This window comes from Saccopteryx leptura, chromosome 1 (genome assembly GCF_036850995.1).
Source record: "Saccopteryx leptura isolate mSacLep1 chromosome 1, mSacLep1_pri_phased_curated, whole genome shotgun sequence".
Lineage (NCBI taxonomy): Eukaryota > Metazoa > Chordata > Mammalia > Chiroptera > Emballonuridae > Saccopteryx > Saccopteryx leptura.
Genome location: NC_089503.1, coordinates 40,358,606 through 40,375,169, shown reverse-complemented (window position 1 = coordinate 40,375,169; position 16,564 = coordinate 40,358,606). Strand labels below are relative to the sequence as shown.

General features: G+C 46.0%; 1 protein-coding gene across 6 annotated transcripts in view; it reads left to right on the top strand.

Annotated features, from left to right (window-relative positions):
* NAV2 (neuron navigator 2) overlaps positions 1 to 16,564 on the top strand; it is a 397,784-nt gene that overhangs the window by 89,958 nt on the left and 291,262 nt on the right. Inside the window, exon 1 of one of the 6 annotated variants that reach the window (XM_066364503.1) lies at positions 13,530 to 13,653. The exons of the other annotated variants lie outside the window; for them this stretch is intronic. Coding sequence (XP_066220600.1) covers positions 13,564 to 13,653 — 90 coding nt within the window. The 5' untranslated portion in view covers positions 13,530 to 13,563. Of the gene's footprint in view, positions 1 to 13,529; positions 13,654 to 16,564 lie in introns of those variants that run through there. 6 annotated transcript variants of the gene reach the window in all.

Genomic DNA, 16,564 nt, shown 5'->3' with positions numbered 1-16,564 from the left:
TAAGATCATAGCTTTTATTTTTATTATTTATTTTTAAGTGAGAGGAGGGGAGATAGTGAGACAGACTCCTGCATGTACCCCAACTGGATCCACCTGGCCACCCCCATCTGAGACTGATGCTTGAATCAACTGAGCTATTTTTAGCACCTGAGGCTGATGGACTTAGAGCAACTGAGCCACTGACAGAAGGATAGGAAGAGGCAGAGAAGCGGGTGGGGAGAGAAGCAGATAGCCATTTCTCTTGTGTGCCTTGACCGGGAATTAAGCTCAGGGCATTTATATGCTGGACTGGTGCTCTATCTACTGAGCAAACTGTCCAGGGCTGGCTTTTATTTTAATAATCATCCTTGTCATCATTATCTGTTCTCACCCTCTCTGGATAACAGCCAGACGATGTGGGATAACCAAAGCCTTACTGTGTGAGGAATATTTATAGGACAGGGAAACACTTCTTATTCATGGAAGAAACATTATGCCACCTTCTATCTCTGAAGGGCTGGAAGAATCGATTTCTGGGGTTCTCGCCACCAAACTAAGACCAAAATTCAATATAGTAAAAGGAAGAGCTTTCTAAGATAGTGTCAGATGGCTTCCCTAGGGTTAGAGAGGTCTTCCTTCCTGGGGAAGCTTGGCGTGGGACTGGTAGAGGGGGTGTGTGCATCAGGAGGAAGCAGATTGGGAGAGGAGTGTCTGAGTCTGGGTTTCGGGAGGTCTCATGCTGTTTGTTGTTCAGGAAGGGCCGCCTAGCAGACGATGCGACACTCCCTAGGTATACAGCCACTTTTACTGTGTGATTGCTGAGGCCTGTGGTCTGAGGACTGACTTCTTGTTCCATCTCTTAAATAAGACAGTGTCCATACTTTTAATTTTGGCTTGAATGAATGATTAATTCAGAGTACCTAAAGCGATTAAGCCTCATTGTGCTGGCTAGGCTTAAAGTAGTATGCCAGTGTTTATTCATCCTGGGGAATGGTTTTGTGGGGACAAGAAAGAGCGGGGACAGGCAGTTGGCAGGACTTTTGCTCTCCCACACAAAAAAATCCTACTACGAAAGGTGTACAAATCTAGAACGTCTTCATTCACGAGGAGTCAGTAGGTCTAACTAGAGAAGACGGGGGTGAGCGGCCCCATCCTGTTTGTTATGAGCAGTCATTTTGATCAGAGAAAGGCTTCCTTTCCACCCTCTCCAGGTCTGTCATGTCCTTTTGCAAAGATGGGTATGTGTTCAGGCTGGGGTTTATTTTTTACCAGAGATACAGATGTTTCTGCTCTTGTACAAAATTTCATTAAAGCTCACCCAGCGGTTTACTGTGGCAAGAGACTGCCAAGGTTAATATTTCTGCAATACATTCCCTTCTGTGCATTCTTGGCACCAAAAAACTCCCAGGTGGGTATATTGTGCTGGTGCCATATATCAAAACCACACAATGGAATCACCAGGGCATGTGTTTAACTCAGATGGAGCCTCTGATCGCACCATGTGGCCAGCTTTACTTTGGGACCCAAGCAGGGGAACATTTCGGCTCACCCTTTAATGGCCCTTTCTAGCATCAGAGGCTGTAAAAGCTACTCCATTTGGGACAGGGGCCGAGGAAAAGAGAGCATGTGGGACTGCGAAGTGCCACGTCCTTCCAAGTTCTCTTTCAAAATGGTGGCGGCATAGGTTCATGATGAGGACAGATGTGGGTTCAGATCCTGTGTGGCTGAGGGGGTCATTTACCCCTTAGACCAGCGGTTCTCAACCTGTGGGTCGCGACACTGCCTTAGACCACCAGTTTCCTCATCTCTACAATGGGGTAGTAACTTCTGCAGATGTGAGGATGAACCGAGACCCTGCATGTAATTGATTGAAAGAAAGCAGAGTGCCCTGGCACAAGAAAGTGCTTGTGAGAAAGAACGCTCAGGTGGGTACTTGGGAGTTCCCCAAGGCTGGAAGATAATGTACAAGCCAGGAAGCCTCTCACTCTCCTCTCTGCTTTGTGATGGAGAAACTGTGTACAACAGAACTGGTTCCACTACCCACAAGCTCCCTGGAGCCAGGTTAAATATAATAGCAGCCTGCCTCATTTGACGTGTGTTTCCTCGACCCACCAGAGGCTGGTGGAGTCATGAAATGGTAAAAAAAAATGTGGGCCTTGTCTAGGAACAGGTGGCAAGGGTGAGGAGAACTTGAAGTCAGGGGAGGGCTGGGATGAAGGGCAAGTCAAGAGCGAGATGTGACAATGGGGTCTGTGGCGTTGTACTGAAGGACTTGTACTGCTGATGTTTGAAATTCAGGTTTGTTCCTTGGATCAGAGTGGAAAAGAGCCAGACCTCAAGCAGTTCAGTGTGTTTTCATGTCTCTGCGTGTTCGTAGGGTCATCTGGTTGGAAGTATATAGTGTTCATCCTAGCTGTGTAGGACTCCACTGAAGAAGAGAATGTAGAAGAAATACTTATTTTCATTTATGGTTTCATCAAACATATGTCTGGCTATCTAGGATTCTCTTCATCGGTATTCTGCAGACCACCCCTGTCACACAGCACACACAGTGCATTGACCATCGGGCAGTTCGTAACCTTGAGTCTTGCAAGATAGCCAAGTGCCTTGTGGATCCTCACCAAAAGCCAGGTCTTGTTTAGTTCATTTGAAAGGCAAGGTAGTTTTTATTCCAGTCTTGAGGTAGTCAGTAGTCAATTCTGTGAATGGTTTTGGGGGAGGAGCTCTGTTAATCAGAATGTTGTGATAACCAGAACATTCCATTTCCTGGTTGTGCTGGATGACAAATGACAAAGGGGATAATGTGTTCCTTGTTGGTTTCCTTATAATCCATCAAATTCATCCATTCTTTTACCTGTCCTGCCTGCCTTCCATCCATCCATGCATCCATTTATCCATGCATCCATTCATCCTACAAACACTTATTGGCACTTGAGTTGGCACTACACTTGCAAGGGAACATGGAGGAAATTATCATGGATCCTGCCGTTGGAAATCATAAAATGTGAAGTAGGAGTCGAGACTCTGAAGTACCTGGATGAAAAAGCCCAAGGAAAATTTTCGAGGGAAGAGTGGTATTTGAACCAACTGCTCTTTGAGACATACACAGGATCCCAATTTGTGAAGACTTGGCCTTTCCACCTCCGGAGTCAAGGCCCAGGGGCAGAAAGACGTGGTTCTCTGTGAGGACTTGCCACTAGTTGCATTGGGCTGAAGCGAAGGGGAGGAGTGGGGAGTCAGGGGCACCTGCTTAGGCAGCAGTTCTTGAAAGTCACGTTAAGGTTTTGGGACTTGATTCTGCAGGTACTAGAGAATGCTTTTGCAGCAAGTGTGGCCAAGAGAAGATTTTCTGACCCTTGCTTGAATCTGGACGTGCACTGATCAATTCTGAGTGGTTCTTCACTTGTTAAGGATAAGTAGGTATTAGCTGAGAGATGGGGCGGTCTCATTGACATTGGTGGCTGATGCAGGTACACCGGGCGTATGGAGTACCACCTACATTTCCTCTTTTCACAGCTTCCTTCTTTTCAAACCTCTCCTGACCTTTTAGTTTTTCTCATTTTTATCTACAGTTCTCTTACTGTCTGGAAACATTCCCATAAGACCTCCTCTCCTGCCTCACCCCTCAGCCCTCTAGGAATTTTGGAGTTTGGAGAAGAGGAGTTCAGCCTCCATGACCTCTTCTATCTTTGGAATCTGTCCCTTGGCTATAAATAAGGCTGTTGCTTGGAGCCACTATTGATGGTATTTGCAGCTGTCCTCTGGGAGATGGACTCAGACGAATAACCCATTTTCAAGAGGACACGGCCATTAGGTGACAGCTATTTATGGTTCCTATTGACCAGGGCCAAACCTGAACTGTCACTGACATTAAAATTTCATGGGCCGTGAAGCCGCCTTTCCTTTTCTGGCCGTCTCTTTCCATTTATTTGAAATATCTCACCGTGTTGATCTGGGTTCTTCAAAACGAGAGGGGCTGTAAAATCTGGAGGGATGCCTGCGTTCTGGCTGCTGGTGGTGTCCCCGGGGCGCCTTTCGCTCCCCACCCCTAAGCCTCCCGCTGAAGCAGGGTGTTCACATTCCCATTACACAGAAGAGGACGCTTGAGCGCTGAAAGGCTCAGTGGCTTGCCCGGAGTTACCAGGTCAGTGGGCAAGAGACAGGGCCAGCACGCAGACCGACTTCTGCCAGGAACCAAAGCCTGGATGAGTTCCACGAAGCCACGCGTGTCTGATTTCTGAACCTGGAATGTCACTACGGAGGGCTTTATTTATTTATTTCTTCCCCTGAGAGTTCAGCCACTTGGAGTTGGTTGAACGTGCAGTGTTTCAAAGCTCATTCATGCTGAGTTTGCCTCAGTAGCCGCAGTGTGTTCCATCTTTGTAGAGGTTCTTTCCCACACCCTGAGAGGAAAATAAACAAGGCCCTAAAATGTCAGGCAGAGTTCCTTCTGGCTTTATAAGCTAATGTATTTTATAGATGGCTGAACTCTCCAGCGAACTTCTCACTGGAAAATATTCCTTTCCTGAATTCTGTTTCCCCATCAAAGGGATATTACATGGTATAGGATAACTATTTTTTAGTGGCCTTGACATTGGAGTTCTGGGTAGGAAATTATCCTGCATTAGTCACCTCTGCTGTCATCAGATCTCTTTCATCTCAAGGACCTGCACTTCTTCAACTTAAACTTTGGCACTTGAGCAGGCCTGGGGCCCGGGGAAAGGACGTCTTGATCTTGGCATTATGTGGATTCTTAGGAAGACGGTGCAGTGGTTAAGAACCTGGTCTTTGAAAGCAGGCGGTCTAGGTCAAATGTCAACTTTCCTTCTTAGCTGCTGGACATTAGGCAAATAGAGCATCTCTAAGCCTCACTCCTTTTATCTTTAAGATGAAGATTCCTTCTGGGGAGGGGGTGGAGAATGGATTTTAATATTCTCATTGTTTTTATATGCTACAATATGCTAATATTTTGACTGATTTAAAAAGGTAGTGCTGGAGTCCCTCTCTTGTGGGATGCATGCAATGACCATGCTGTTGCTCTCACCATCTAATACAGATTTTCTAAATCTTAAGAAGTAACGTGGCTGTTGGTGAAAAGCACTTCTCGCTTCGCCTTTCAGAGATCATTACTCATATATCTATATGTAGAGCACGGCCTGAGAGTTCCTAACCTTGCCTGGGCATCAGAGTCCTAGAGAACTTTGAAAAGAAAAGAAAGGCAGATGTGTGACTCATTCAAACCTGCTGAATCAAACTCTTTGAGGGTGGGACCTGGGCATCTGTGTTTTTTAAAAGCCCCCCAGGGAACTATAACACAAAGCTAGAATTGAAACTACTCATGTAACCAGCATATTGGGCCAGTGTGATGTGTGGATTGTGGACAAAGTTCATTGAGGGTTTTTCCTGCCATGGGATGAAGGCTCTGGCTGCCGATGGCCTTTCTGCTCCCTCATAGATAGTCCTGTGGTCACAATAATGTGCGAAGATAGTCTCAAAGGAGAGATTAGACTGTCCCCCTTACAAGACTAATTAAAACTCCCGTCTTGAATTCAGGTCAGGACCCTGTAGGCTGAAAGAGGCTGGCCCTCCTCCACACCCAGGGGACTGCAGAGGAGTCGATGCTTGCTTGCATGGTGCCGCCTGAGCTGGTGTCCTCCTCTGTTGAAAGCCTCTGTTTTTCTTCTATGGGCACTTGAAGGGCCTCTTCATAGGACCGGAGATGAATCCTGGTGTGTGCTGTCTCCAAGGAGACACGCAGATCCTTTGCCCTAATGGTGGGGCCTGTAGGCCAGTCCCAGCCTGTACCTGTCTCCTGACTGTACCGCTGAAACCATCAGCCGTGGCAGCTCTCTCTCTCTCTCTCTGTCTCTCTCGCTCTCTGGATTCTCTGGGCAGGGGTCAGATATCAGACCACAGACCACAGCCTCCTTCACTGCAGGAATAGTCATGTCATGATCCGTAGTGACTGCATGGAAGCACATGTCCACCCCAGCTCCAGGTTTGGGTGGGTGGGTAGAGGACATGCTCAGAGCACATGTTCTCCAGTGGTCCCCTTCTAGCAGAGAACGCCCTCTCCCCATACTTGCATCTCTCTTTGCATCCTCTGTCCTTCAGAGCAGGACGAGTCTAAACACTGACCCTCTGACTTTCCTTCCAGCACTGCATTTTGCACATTTGTTCCGTGCATCCTTGTGTAAGCCTGGGCTTAGGAGCAGCTCTGAGGGTCCTGTTAGCTTACTAACCTGCAGAGTGGCCAACAGCTTGAGCTGTCAGATCAGCTGTCATCAGCTGGGGTTTGAGACCTGGAGCAAACGTTTTAACCTGTCTGAACCTCAGATTCCTCGTGAGTAAAACGGGACTAGTCATAGAAACTAACTCCAAGATTGTGAGAATTCAATGTGACAGGTACATATAAAGGGATTATTGCCTGACACCGAGGAAGTGCTCAGTGGTGCCCATTATCAGCTCAGTTCAGCTGAAATTCTTTTTTTTTTTTTTCTAGGCACAACTTTTATCTTTTGTTTTGTTTTGTTTTAAATCAGTAAAAGAAACTGGGTCCTAGCAGCAGCAGTTGTCTAGAGTAAGCAGACGCAGGTTTGTGCATTCTTCTTTTCTTTTGTTTAAATACGTTTAAATTGATCACATTGCTGGCACACCTCATTTTCATGAAATTCTGCACCATATATACTAACTAATAAATTTACCCCCTACCCCATTCCTGGGGCAGAGAGGAAACTACTCTGGAAGATAATTTTTAATGAAATCTAACCAAACTTTGTTAAGTGGACTGTAACAAAACTCTAAATGATATGAAAAATAACGTTTGAACACTTGGCCATCAACTTAAGAAAATGGTTTGCCTATACAAATTTTTGTCATTTTTAATACAGTCCGTCCTCATATGGTCCTCAGAATTAAAGCATAATGAACAGGAAAGAAAATGAAAAGCATGCAGCTGAGCTAAGACAGGACATCTTGGCAGAAGTAACGAAGGTAGAGTATACACTACGTGTCAGGTGCAGACATTCATAGGGTCAGCAAGGTGACGGTTTATATTTTTCACTTACACAGGCGAAGGCACTTGGCAACCAGCAGTTGTGTTAAATGCACCAAATAAAGCACCTCAAATTAATAGGATAAGGCGCCACCTTAAGTTTTCCCGGCTGCAACTGTGCATGATTTTAAAATGGTTTCCTTAAATTCGCTTACTTTTTTAAACATAACGCGAGGAAGGTGTTAAAACCGGTGTAATAGCTCAATAGAATAAGTGTTTTCAGATTTTGGGAGGGATAAAGAGGGAAATATTCAGAACCCTTCACCAGAATCTGGCTTTATTGAAAGAGGTGATGTAAAACAGGTCTTCTTCCACCAGAGTGAATTTAAGAGCAACTTGGAAGCCTTACAGCCTGGAGATGACGTGTAATTGACAATCAAGGACAGAAATGTTGAAGAACTTGCAACAGATGTCAGACTATTGCCTCTAGGCACAGTCACTTTTGAAGATCACTTTTTGAAGGAACTGTAACCCAAGTTATCCCCGAAGTACCCAGTAAATACCAGAATGACCCATTGCCAGGGCACATTACAGTTGACTTTGTGATTCCTAAAGAGACAAAGATAAAAAATCCAAGGTGACCCTGTTGGAAGGCGACCATGTTCAGTTTAATATTTCAACAGACTGGCGTGACAAATTAGAACGAGCAACCAACAGAGAAGTCCCATCAAATACATTTCAGTTCATCAAATTCTAGACACCTTTGCTGCCTTTATTTGTGGGTGGGCAAGCCAGCTGGAGGAGGGGGCTGCATCGTCACTGCTCCATGGAGGAGAAACAGCCCTGGCCCAGCCGATTTCTTGTCTGGAAGCCGCCAGGGGAAGGTCTCATTGAGAACTGCTCACAAAAGCAGGGTCACAAGACCTAACTGAATTAAGCAAGTTATCAGGCAGTAGAAAATGCAGTTAGATTTATATCTATGAAGCAGATGGCCAGGACATAATGATTAAATTAGTTTTATTATGTTTGGAGAAATTAATTTGTCACTTTATTATTTTTTTTCTTTAATTTTTTTTAAAAGGGTGATGTGATTTTGTTATCTCTGGCAAAAGTGATTTGTAGAAAGAGTTTATCCTTTAATGGGAAGCAGGGATGTGGCAGGACCTTGAAAAACCTTTGTCTTCTAATTGTCTATTAATAGTTGGTGCAATTATGTCAAATGTGTCCCAGAGAACAGAAATGCTGCCACCTATTGCTGGTAAAAGCTGGCTTATGTCACCAATCATAAAAATGAGAATTTCTTTTTTCCTCTTAAATTTTTTCAGAACATGGACCATCGAGTATTAAGTTCAGTTGGGAGACTTTTTGCTCTACTGATGTTCTTAGGACCTGGTGCTGTCTAACATACATTATTAATTACAATGTCTCACAACATGTTTTGATCTGGTTCACTTTCGGGAACCTCAGGCATTTCGATTTCCTTCTTTGAAAGGTGAGGAAGAATCAAATGCAGAATCCTTAAGGACAAATGGGATCTTTTGAGTTAGGGCCCAGGATTGTTAACTGGGAGAGTCCCGACATTATTCTTTGGGCACAAATAGTTCTTTCATGGTCCTTTTGAAAGGATCAAAGCAAAACCAGGATCCTGAATGCCTTCTTTTCTTTAAGTCCTTTTATCCTAAACAGGTACTAATGAGCATTCTAGGACATTCAACCCTGTAGGAAGAGTTTATTGTACATAGTAACTAGGCTATAAACTTAATACATATACTCAAATATGGTGTGTGTGTGTGTGTGTGTGTGTGTGTGTACAAGTAAATGATGTTTCTGAAATTTTGTCCCAAATCTAACATCAGGCAAAGCATTCTGCCCTTGAAATGGCTAGATCTACATGCTATCGTTGAGGGTTTAAAAATTGGGGTTTTGGCTTGGCGCAGTGGATAAAGCATCGACTTAGAATGCTGAGGTTGCTGGTTCAAAACCCCGGTCAAGGCGCATATGAGAAGCAACTACTATGAATTGATGCTTCCCAGTCTTCCCCCCATTTCTTTCTATCGCCTCTCTCTAAAATCAATACATAAAGTCTAAAAAAGCCTGGGGTTTTGAACCTGGCTGTGGAGCTTTGAATAAACTTTTGACTTAAGAATGGATTTAAATTTATAGAAAAGTGGCGAAGATAGTACAGAGTTCCCATGTATCTTATACCCCTTTCCCCTGTTAGTAACGTACGTGAAGTTAATGGACCACTGTTAGAACAGTGTCATGTCTAAAGTCTGTCCCTGACTCAGACTCCCTTACTTTGTTTTATATGACGTCCTTTATCTGCTCCAGGATCCCCCCCCCCTCCCCGGACACCATGTTATGTTTGGTTGTCGCGTCTCCTTAGGCTGGCTCCTCGTGGCTGTGACAGTCTCTCTGACCTTCCTTGCTCTTGATGTCCTTGGTCATGTTGAGCAGTACTGGTCAGGTGTTTTTGCAGAATGTGCCCCTCTGCCCTGTTGAGATTTGTGTGAGGCTTTTTCTCGTGATTAGACTGGGGTTGAGGGTTTTGAAGAGAAAGACCAAAAAGGTAGAGGTGCCATTTTCATCACACGTTATCGGGGGAACATGCTGTCAACATGATTTGTGGATGCTGAAGTGAACCTTGGTCATCTGGCTGCAGGGTGCTTGTCGGGTTTCTCCGGGAAAGCTGCTGTTTCTCTCCTCCTCTCCATACTGTTCTTTGTGCAGCCCATACTTAAGCGCTTCACTTCCTTGAGAACAGAATAGCTACATAAATTATTTAACATCCTTTTTGCGTGGGAGATTTTTCTATTCCCTTTACTTATTTATTTAATCATTTATTTATATCAGTATGGAATAATGGATATTTGTTTCATATTGGGCTTGAATCCAATACTACTTGATTGACTTTGTTGCTCAAACCGTCTCCACTTCGGCCACTGGGTGCTATTTCGGTTGGCTTCAGGGTCCCTTTGATGTACCCGTCCACGTGCTCTGGGGTGAGGACACATCCTCACCTTCTGGCATAGTAATATGCTCCAGGACTATCTGGAATATTTCTTGTCTCAGCCCAAGAATCAGCACATTCCCCAAGGAGCCCTGGTTCCTTGTATTGGAAAATAGTATTAGAAACCAAGATCCAGGCACTGAGTATGTTGCTACTAGGGTGTCATTGTTTTTAGACCTTTTCAATTGACAGAATAAGGAAATTGGGTATACTAACCCATGTATACAAACATACCCTTAAATACTGCATCTAGATTAAGCTAACATTAGTTTATAGATACTGATACAGTATTCTATATAGGTCAGTATATAGTTTATACTGATACACTATACTATCATTTAGTGTATGAATTTAGTTTATAATTTATATAGAGTTTCCAAATCTAATCAATTACCATATGGATTATTTTAACCTTTCCCCCCCTTGCTTGTCTGTGACCTCCCAATCTTATAAGGGAGTAAACCCCCTATGAAGCTTATTAAACACACCTGTGCCAGGGCCCATGCCGTGAGGTTGATTTAGATGCCCACCTGGGGCCCGGGCATCTGTGTTTTAATAAGCTCTAAAGTTGAATTCTTCCATTCTAGGCTTGGGCACCATGTACTCATCTCATAGCATTGGGCACAATTGCCCTCTGACATCCTTTTATAACACCTTTGTTGGACATACTTATTTGATGAACGCCCATCACTTCCTCAAGACAGTAAGCTGTATGTCAGTTTTGCGCATCATTCTCTCCCCACGAAGTGTTCATAGTTGGGTATTTAATAAATATTTGTTGGATAAAGAGTGAAATTACATATAGTGTTAATGAGGAGGAGAAAAATAAACATGATTTATTGAACCCTTCCTATATGCCAAATGCCTTTTCAGATGCTTTTGAAATAGTGTCCAGTTCAGGGTTTTCAGTCTGGTCCGGCTGATAGGAGAATCCACACCCTTTCTGTCCTGGTGTTCCCACTGTGGGCAGCCCCCCGTTTCCTGCCTTGCATGTCGCTGGGGCTCCTGCTGGCCTGGACCGAGCTGTGTGGGTGGCCCGTGAGGAGGCCAGAAGGGGAGAAATGGCAGCACCCACTTAGAGCCTCACTGAAGCCTCATTAGGAAATTGACTCCAATTTGGTTTGGGGAAGTGGGTGCTTCCTCCTGCTTTTTTCTTGCTTACATGGAAGGTGACATTGATTTACAATTCAGTGGGTTGGAGCAGGGAAAGGAGGCTTCTGTGGGTGGAAAAGATCAATTAAATGATTATCCCAGCTGCCGCACACTAATGCCTTTCTTACCGAGTTTCAGAATCAGGAAGCAGAAGGCCACCACATTTAGCCTTTTACAGGAAATCTAATTGCCAACTTCGTGATGCCAAGTTTTATTAGATTGGGAAGAGGCGATTTTAGCGGCTGGCAGTTTCAAGCCCTTTTTTTAAAAAAAAAAGCTTCCCACTGGCCACCTGCAAATTCTGAATGACCTCCTCTTCCTTTGTGGGTGTTTTTGCTGAAGTTTTATGAACATAACACTTGTGATTTATATGTTCCTGTGATTTTTATCTGGGTTCTAGAGGGCTGGGACTTTATGTTGGGAGAGCAGTTAAAAATTATTTATTGGCTTCCTACTATGAGCTAGGCCCTGGGCTGATGGCTGGGGATCTTAGAGGTGCGTTAAACCACAGGTTCCTGTTGTTTAATGAGTCCTCCCCCTGGAAAGTTCTTCCCCTACATCAGTGGGTCCCAAACTGTAGTGCGCCCGAGAGTCACCTGGAGAGCTTGTGCAAACCCAGGCCGCTGGGGTGGGCTGCAGCGTTTCTGCCTCAGCAGGTCTGGAGTGAGCCCGGAGAGTCTGCATTTTGAGTAAGTTCCCAGGGGATTCTGCTCCAGCCGATCTTGGAGAGAACCCCTCCCCTGTGTCTTTGCATCTTTGTCCCTTCTTATCAGGTAGGTCTCTAGACATCCTCCTTAGAGAGGCGATTCTTGATTTCCTACCATAGTATCCCTCCACTCCTCACCATTCATTCCCTATTGCATTTATCATTTTTTGATACTAGCTTGTCATTAGTTTATTTTTTTTAAATATTTATTTTATTTATTGATTTTTAGAGAGAGGGGAGAGAGAGAGAGAGAGAGAGAGAGAGAGAAAGAGAGAGAGAGAAAGAGAAAGGGGAGGAGCAGGAAGCATCAACTCCCATATGTGCCCTGACCAGGCAAGCCCAGGGTTTCGAACCGGCAACCTCAGTGTTCCAGGTCGATGCTTTATCCCACTGCGCCACCACAGGTCAGGCCATTAGTTTGTTATTTTATCTCTCTCTGCCACCACTCCTCATCCTCAATAGGCCAAAGTCCCATGAGAGCACTTCTCTTATTCACTGTTGACTCTTCTGAACCTACAAGGGTACTTACCACAGAGTACATGCTCTGTAAATTCCTGAGTGAATGAATAGTTTCAAGCATGATGAGTCTTAGGCAGGAGAGGCTTAGGCCACCATGGGAGTGTAGCAGGTAGACCTCCAGTGGGTGAAGACACTACATTGAGTCCTACCCGGAGCAGTTTCTGGGTGTGGTCTTAGTGCCTATTTCAGATGCTGCTCCCCAGCCTTTTGCCTTCAAGGTGATAGGTTATAGGATTTGTTTGACGATCTCAGTAGGCCAGTCTGGATTTGTTTAATTGTTCCATAGCCTTTTCTATGGTCTTGTCCCCACTGAAAAAAAAAAAAAATAGCAACCTCAGGAGCACAACAGAATTCTGTCTGGCAAGCTCCTCTTGCACAAACCGCTTTCTGAAACTCTTAGGTCCCAGAGTTTGGTGAGAAGTGAGGCCTGAAACGGGCTGCTTCTGGTGCCCTTCCTCCTGAGGTCTGTGCTCGTCCACTTCTTGAGATCTGGAACCCGGCAGCCACAGGAGTGCCCGGGAGCCCTTTCACAACCCCTGCAGAGCTGAAGGAAGGCTCACATTCTCTTTCTGCGCAGGAGCGAGCGCTTGGCTCTCCTTCATCAGCCTCTTGGAGAAGTGGAAGGGCTGGCAGTGTTATTCCTGCCTTTGACAGAATGTCAAGAAAGAGATGAGACACGTGTGGCCACCTCACAACTAGCAGCCCAAAGGTCGTCAAAACCTCCCTGCAGAAAATGAAAGCACATCGGTGTCTGCTCTTGTGTGGCCTCAGCAGCTACCGTCCAGTTCAATGCAGTTTGTGCAGCCCCTCGGCCCACAGCTTCCTCACCCCAGACTTTGCCATGTGTGGGCATGGGGGTGGGAGCCATCCCCAAGTTAGTTTGCCTAGGGCAGCAAAGGAACTGTGATTTATTTCCCTTAATGTAAGCATGGAGAGTCAGATTATTTTGGAGGGCGAAGAGAGTTTGGTGGGGAGATGGAGAGGGAAGAATTGTAGCCGTCGGCAGTCAGGGCCGAGGGCCAGAGGGCCGCCCAGCGGGTTGGGGTAACATAAGCTGCCGCTATTCAGGAGGTGGCCTGTGTAAGAAAATCTGACCACAGCGGGAGCGTGACTTCAGCTAAAATTAACCTTTGAGGCTTCACACGCCTCCACAGTGCTTTGAACTAGACACCCCGAGAGGGAGCAGGCTGTGGACTGCTGACCATGCTTGTAGGTCAAGCCATGCCCATAAGCATCAACTTATGGGTTCCCACCCGGGGCCAAAGCTGGGATTCCTGCGACCATTATAAAGTGGTAAGCAACCTCGAGGGACTCCGGCAGGGTCTGTGAGGAGAGAGGATGAAGTTTGCTTGAATTCGGATGGTTTTTAGAGATGGTTCCAGTCTGTTGTCTATGCTAGGTGGGAAGGCGAGGGCTCCGGGCTGGTCTTTCATTCATCTGTAGACTGCTTCGTGGAACTGCCTGCCACCTCCTTGTTGCTCTTTGTTTCCTGTCCTCACGGTGAGGACCCAGTGTGTATTTTTAGAGCAGGGAAAGAGGATGTGTCTGGAAGTTGTTAATAGCCTGAAAAAATACAATTGCAAATGGCCAAAGGCAATGATCAGGAAGGTGGAGTATGCCAACAGGTGTGGCAGATTTCAAATGGGGAGAAAGATTGAGCTTTGTTAAGGGTTTGCAGATAGAAGGGAGTCCTCTAGGGAGCTTCACTGCAGAAGGGGTTTGTGTGGGGACAACTTGAAGTGATTTCCAGTCTGACTCTAATACCTCTGGCCGGATCGGCCTGGATGGGATCTTCTGAGCCAGACAGAAAGCTCCGTGGCTTTCTGCTTACTGTGGGGAGTCCAGTGGGGAGCTTGCAATACAGAGCAAAAAGGCAAGATGCATTTCTTTTTTCTTTATGCCTCCTTAAACTTTAGCCTCTTAATGTAACCCTGGGGCTAGGGCCAGTCCTGAGGCTTGTGGCAGAGTGGCACACTGGTTTGACAATTAGAATAGTCATTTTGATGTGTTTAGCTTAGCTTGCAAAATATGATGTCCGGTTTCCTTCTCCTCCCACAACTTCTGCCTGCTCCCCCCCCCCCCCCCACCTTCCTGCCTTTCCCTCATCTCCCTGCTCCTCCCCTAGCCCACCTCCTTCCTAGGCCACGTGAACCTTACAGGCTTTCGTAAGGGCTTATTTTACAGGGAAGAGGGTGTTGCTCTCACTTGCTTAGTGGTGACTGCACCTAACTTACCTTAGAATGATGGATTGTAAAATGTCTAAGCCCCCAAAACATTTGCTGGGGTGAGCAGATAGTCTGTATCTGTAAGGATACGAATGGTGTTGGTCTGGATGCTATAGGAAAACTTTCTGCACAAAGATACCCATTTGACGCAGTTTTGAGGCCATTTTCCATGTAGCTGCTCTACCGAGCCCTCTGAATATTTTACATCTTCTCGTGGCCTCCATCCTCTGGGCATGCCGGCTCATTAGAGGTGGAAGGCTGCTGGGATATTGGACACCGCTGTGTCCTTCGCTTTAGATGTCTCACAGTACCCGAGGCGAAGTGCGATGAACGGGGAAGTGTTTGGGAGATGATGACTAAGCTCTGGGGTCTAGGCTCACTGCCCTGTGGAAGAGATTTCTTTAAGAGGGAGGACGTTAAAAATAGATATTTTAGTAGAGCGAAGCTGTGGTATGTGGTTCTGAGCTTCGGTGAACATCCTCATACTGCACAGGATTTCCGTCTGCTGCTGCACCTGGTTGAGTAGACACAGAATTCAAACTCCTCTTTTCTTAGAAGAGAACACTCCCTCCAGTTTTGTTCTAGAAATTTCTCCCCATCGTGGCCATCTAATGACCTGGCCTGGTTTTTGCATCTGTCACGTGACCCCTGGATGGCCAGTGGGAGTTGGGATACCTGGGCTGCCGTGCTGATGCTAATCTCTGTCCAGCTGAGCTCTTTCCTCTTCTGTGAAATGGGGAGAATCGCAGCTGCCTCCTCCTCCTCCCAGATTGTGGCAAGGCTCAGATTAGATCGCATCTACGAAAGAGCTTTATAAAGTGTTGGTGCTGCAGATGGGGGGCTGGATTGTTGTTAGAGTTTTAATTCTTCTTCTTGGGATGAATCAATCAGGGCTTTTTTCCAGGACTTTGTAAAATAAATATATCTTTGTGCAAATCATTCCTTTGTGCTCTGGGCCAGGTTGTACCCCAGGGAGAGGAGCAGACACTCCTTTCCTGGGTGCCAGCTTGGTATCTTTCAGTCTTCCTCATAAAAGCCTGTTATAAAAATACAGAACACACACACAAAAAACCCCTGCATACCCTAAGCCTGAGAGGTCTGACATCTGGGCTGGAGAGCGGCCCAGGGCACAACGGCCCCCTTCCACCGAGGCCAAGTCACTTGGCCGTGCTGGTGCTGAGAAAGGAAGGAGGCTCCTAACTGGGGAAGGGGCAGGGCAGTGCCAGCCGCTGCTGGGAACTGCCTGCCCTCCAGAGATTTTTAAAGCTTCCTACACAACTTTCCCACAAGTGACACGGCTCTGTCTTTACCAGGCTCAGTACCCCTCTGCCCAGTGGGATCTCTCTCTCTCTCTCTCTCTCTCTCTCTCTCTCTCTCTCTGACCATTTATGAGGATGTTGGACTTTCTTAGGTCCTTCTGGACCCAATGACTTTGAGCACCTAGATCTTCCATAATAAGCATCATTACCCTTCATTGAATGCTTGCTCACAGGGGCTTGACTTTTATCATTTAATCCTTAATATAAGTTCATGCTAGGTACTGCTCTCTCCACTTGGCAGGTGAAAAAACTGAGCTGGAGGTGAAATGACCTGCCTGGATTTGTGTGCCTTAAGAGGTGAAGCCAGGATCTGACCCCAGAGCTGGTTTCACGCCTGTGACTACTCTACAATATTTTCTCCTTGGCACTAACATAAAGTTCAGGGAAATGCATGAAATTATTCCTTACCCCTGCTTGGAAGCGGGGGCAGAATAAGGAGACATGCTGCCCCACTTGCTTTCCCGGGCCCCTACGCTCTTCCACCTCCCTCCCTAGTGAAACTGGGGGTAGGCTCTACCACCTTGCCCTGCCTTGATTCCAGTCTCTCACGCGGAAAAGCACATGCGTGGGGTCCTCACTGACTCCACCTCTCCATGATAAATCAGGCAGCCGTGTAATCTTCTCAAGAAACTTGACCCAGGGGAAGCCCTAAACTACCAT